At 37.3% G+C, this 4,020-nt stretch overlaps 1 protein-coding gene across 1 annotated transcript; it reads left to right on the top strand.

Moving 5' to 3' along the window:
• Window positions 1-2,684: 2,684 nt before the first annotated feature.
• LOC101311674 lies at window positions 2,685-3,709 on the top strand. The gene is made up of 2 exons (XM_004300201.1): window positions 2,685-3,181; window positions 3,267-3,709. Exons 1-2 carry the CDS (start codon window positions 3,095-3,097, stop codon window positions 3,480-3,482), a joined length of 303 nt encoding a protein of 100 aa, XP_004300249.1. The 5' UTR covers window positions 2,685-3,094; the 3' UTR covers window positions 3,483-3,709.
• Window positions 3,710-4,020: the final 311 nt, after the last annotated feature.

Here is a 4,020-nt window from a genome sequence, read left to right as displayed (position 1 = left end):
CCATTATATTCATAAACGAGATCCACACCTTAATCTGTGCCGAATCTGGAAAGAGAGCAATAGATACTGCCAACATTCTCAAGCCCTCTCTTGTAAGAGCTGAATTGCAGTGTATTGGAGCGACTACACCAAATGAATACCGAAAGCATATTGGAAAAGTCCCAAGATTTGAAGGAAGCTTCCAACGAGTCCAAATTCTTGAACCAACTGTGAATGAAGCCATAAACATTTTGAGAGGGCTTTGACAACTATATGAGATCCGCCACAAAGTTCAGAATATTAATGAGGCCCTAAAAGCAACTATGCAAGTCAATACAAATGGTGTTTGGCGTAGCTCCTCTAATCAAGCAGGTTATGGTGGGGTTTTTCGTGATTTTAAAGGCATATCCTTATTGGTGTCTTTTGTTCTGAGTTTGACATCCCTAGCTCAGTCGCGGCAGAGGTTATAGCCGTGATTTAGCCCATTGAACTAACTTGGGTGCGTGATTGGAAGTATATTTGGTTAGAGGTCGACTTTGCTCTTATCCTTACATTCTCCGATCCATTCTTCCCACTTGTACCCTGGTAACTGCGGGTTGAGTGGGGAAACTGTTTACACCATTTAGCTCAAATGAACTTTCGTGCTACTCACATTTTTCGGAAGGGGAACCAGGTTGCAGACGCTCTCGCCAACTTTGGGCCCTCTTCGCATGGTTTATCTTGGTGGGATGTTCCATCTGAGTTTATTTGTTTAATTGGTGTAGAAATTATTTGGTTCTTCTCCATTTTCGTTTTCGTTAGCTTCACTATTGTCGTTTTTTGTTTCAGTTGAATATGTATAGTTTTTCGGATTCTCTTTTTAGAGGAGTTAGGTCCTATATATGTCCCTTCCTTTTTTTCGTTTTGTACTATTTTCTTTTATGTGAATAATATATCGTCAGAGGTATAGCGCTATGTTTTTGGCTACTCCTTTGTTCATAAAAATTAAAAAAAAAAAAATATCAAATCTTACGGTGGGAGTTCATCTAAATCTGGAATATAATCCATCCACTTCCAAATATGATTGGGAATAAATATATTACATATATGTTTCTTTCTGCGCTAATGATTAAACTCATGCACTTGAAGTTGATGATAAATAAAATGAAACTAGGGTTGAGTAATGCCGAGCCTCTATTACATAACGTTAAGGCTGGTATGCCACATTCTCTATGCAACTTTAATTCTTCACAAATTTGAAGATCACGAGATATCAAATGCTATGCATCGACACCTCCCAGCCCGATTTAAAGAGTATATACATCGAAACTAGATCAGAGAAGCTGTACTACTTGATTCGTGCAAGGTTGAATACGGGTTTGCTTTGCTTGACATTTTACTAATTAACCAAAGTAGGACTTAGAAGAGGAGATAGCACGAATATTGTTGTACGTACATAATGTGGGTTCCTGGTTATAGCGGTCTCTTTCGGGGTAGAGTGGGTGCTCTGTCATCTAACAGACTGTTACATAAGAGCTGATATCGTCTAATCCTTATCAAAATAATTATAAAAAATAAATTAAAAAAGAAAAGAAAAGAAGCTAGCTAGAAAACTGAAAAGACACTAACAAAGATTGATGAGCTCAAACTTCAGCTGAACAAAACCGATATCAGTGGTTTGGGCAACAAAATGAATCTTACAGGGTACGGTGAAATGTACCAACCTATCAAAGAGACGCAGATGCAATGAAACCTAGACCCAGTTAGGTATTGAGTTTTGATTAAAATCACTTATATATAAACATTAATTTAGATAGATTTTCTGTATGGTAAAATCTTAAAACGTGCTTATTTAAAACTTTTTAGTTTAAATAACCATGATTTTAAAAAACAAGCTGGGGGTTGCTTATTTAAAACTGAGTTTTTAAAAAATTAATTTTTAAACCATAATACCAAACTAAACCCTAAACGAACGTGTACGCTACAACTTTTGACCAGTAGCTAAAGTGTATATATATAGTCTTCCAGCATAGTACGTTGTTAGCCGAAAGTGAATAAGGGCAGCGTGCAATATATCAACACGCTACAAAGTTGCAACAACTAATTACTTGCAATTCGAAATCATATTATCTCTCGTATAAATATGCGTAGCTCAGAGTTCAAGTGTAACGTCCATTTGATGAAATTGTTTACAATTAATATAATAAAAGCATTCGAACGTACGTGGTGTTAGCCTTTCAGTCATGTTGATTTCCAATCCTTTTTAAATTGAAAAAGAATAATGTAAACGATATTAAGCTTTTCAATCAAAAAAAAAAAAAAACGATATTAAGCTTTTAGCGTGTTTTTACTCCTTATTTTCTTTCTTAACTTTTTTTTATTTTATAAAAAAACATGGAACGACAGTTGTAACCACTTGATTTTTCGATGAAAATTGTAACCATTTGTTATGCATGTATAAGCAAGTAAATATTATTGTCTATGAGTGAGCTGATGATTAGTTTCATATCTTAACGATAACGTTAATGTCGGGTAACGATGATGGAAAAAAGGATCGGAATTTTGATAAATTTTTTAATAACATTTATAAATGTTATTTCCTCATTCGCTTTGATGCATCAGAATCGCCTTATTGTTGGATTTGTTTGCGACGTCTATACGTGGAGATAAAACTTGGTATGTGTGCTTCACGATGAAGACAGTATATATAGTGCATGTGCATGTGCATGTGAGACGGTGGCGGTTCGGCCGACTCCATAGCTAGGGCCAATTCGATCTCCACCGTCTGACAGATCATGTTTGGTTACTACAGGGCGGCGCCGCTTTGTAAATTACGAAAAAAACAAAGATCGGAAAACAGAATAGAACTCTGTGGATACAATTTGTACCGAAAATGAGAAGAAAAAAAGGAAATACTGTGGCAGCTTATCATTCTCGACGCCATGCATGCCGACCACGTACCTGCTGCCGTGTCTGTTTCATTGGTTACCTCTTCCATGTATTTCTCTCTCTTTGAGATATGAGTTGAAGCTGAACCTGGATATATAGAACGCATAATCTTGGAGGGTATAGTATTGAAGTGCCAAACCCTAACTAAGTCTTGTGGCGCGTGTTTGACGAGTATCAGATCATCGATATGCAGTCTGGAAAGGAGAAGATGAGCAACATGGCCAGTGCTGCCAAGGAAAAAGCAGAGGTTTACAAATCCAAAGCGGAAGAGAAGGTTGTTATTCATGTACATCAGTACATATCCAATAAGAGAAGATGAATTCAGTGCACTAATAGATATTTGTATTGATTGCTTGTAGGTTGAGAAGATGACAACGAGTACAGAGGAAGAAAAAAGAATAGCGGAGGAGAAGAGAGGAGCCAAAGAAGCAGAAGCAAAAATGAAGCTGCATGAATCGAAAGCAGAGCATGCAGCCGGTAAATTGGCTACTGCTGGCCCTGCAACTGGTGCTCCGATAGGGACTGGAGTTCCGGCATATCCCCTGGGAGGTTACAGCACCCGGAAACTGCCCTAGTCATAGCTAGTATCAGTTGGTAGTCTAGTCATGCATGCAGTCATGCTTTTGTATTCGATATAATCATTAGCTTAGGTTTCATCTTGCAAGCAGTTAGCAGGTTTCTCGTTGTGCGAGAATAGTCTGTTCATCTAGCAAATTAGTAAGGTGTTAGCATTAGATCTCTTTTATGGGATATCTCTGTTCTTATATGCAGTGTTGGAAACTTGAAATGGCAGCAGTTCATATATCTTGTGTTTAGTATATTTCATTCGGAGCCGAGTGCAGAAATATCTTATCCGGTTAGTACTTGATAACAAGTCTCACGTAACATTAATTTATTTTTTTAATTAATTAAACGCAACTAATTTCAATAGATGGGTAATAAGGAGGAGAATAATCTCAATCCTGCATGCTAAGGTTGAGCACACACTCGGCTGATCAAGTTTACAGATGAGATGAATAGATGGTTCTTTTTAAACTCCAAAAAGAACAGGGGCATGAATCAGAGTTTCCAATATATGCACGTACGAGAGTTTCATCAAGGGCATGGATCGGA

This window comes from Fragaria vesca, linkage group LG5 (assembly GCF_000184155.1).
Source record: "Fragaria vesca subsp. vesca linkage group LG5, FraVesHawaii_1.0, whole genome shotgun sequence".
Taxonomy (NCBI): domain Eukaryota; kingdom Viridiplantae; phylum Streptophyta; class Magnoliopsida; order Rosales; family Rosaceae; genus Fragaria; species Fragaria vesca.
Note: the sequence above shows the minus strand (reverse complement) of the source record. Positions and strands in the feature narration are given on the sequence as shown.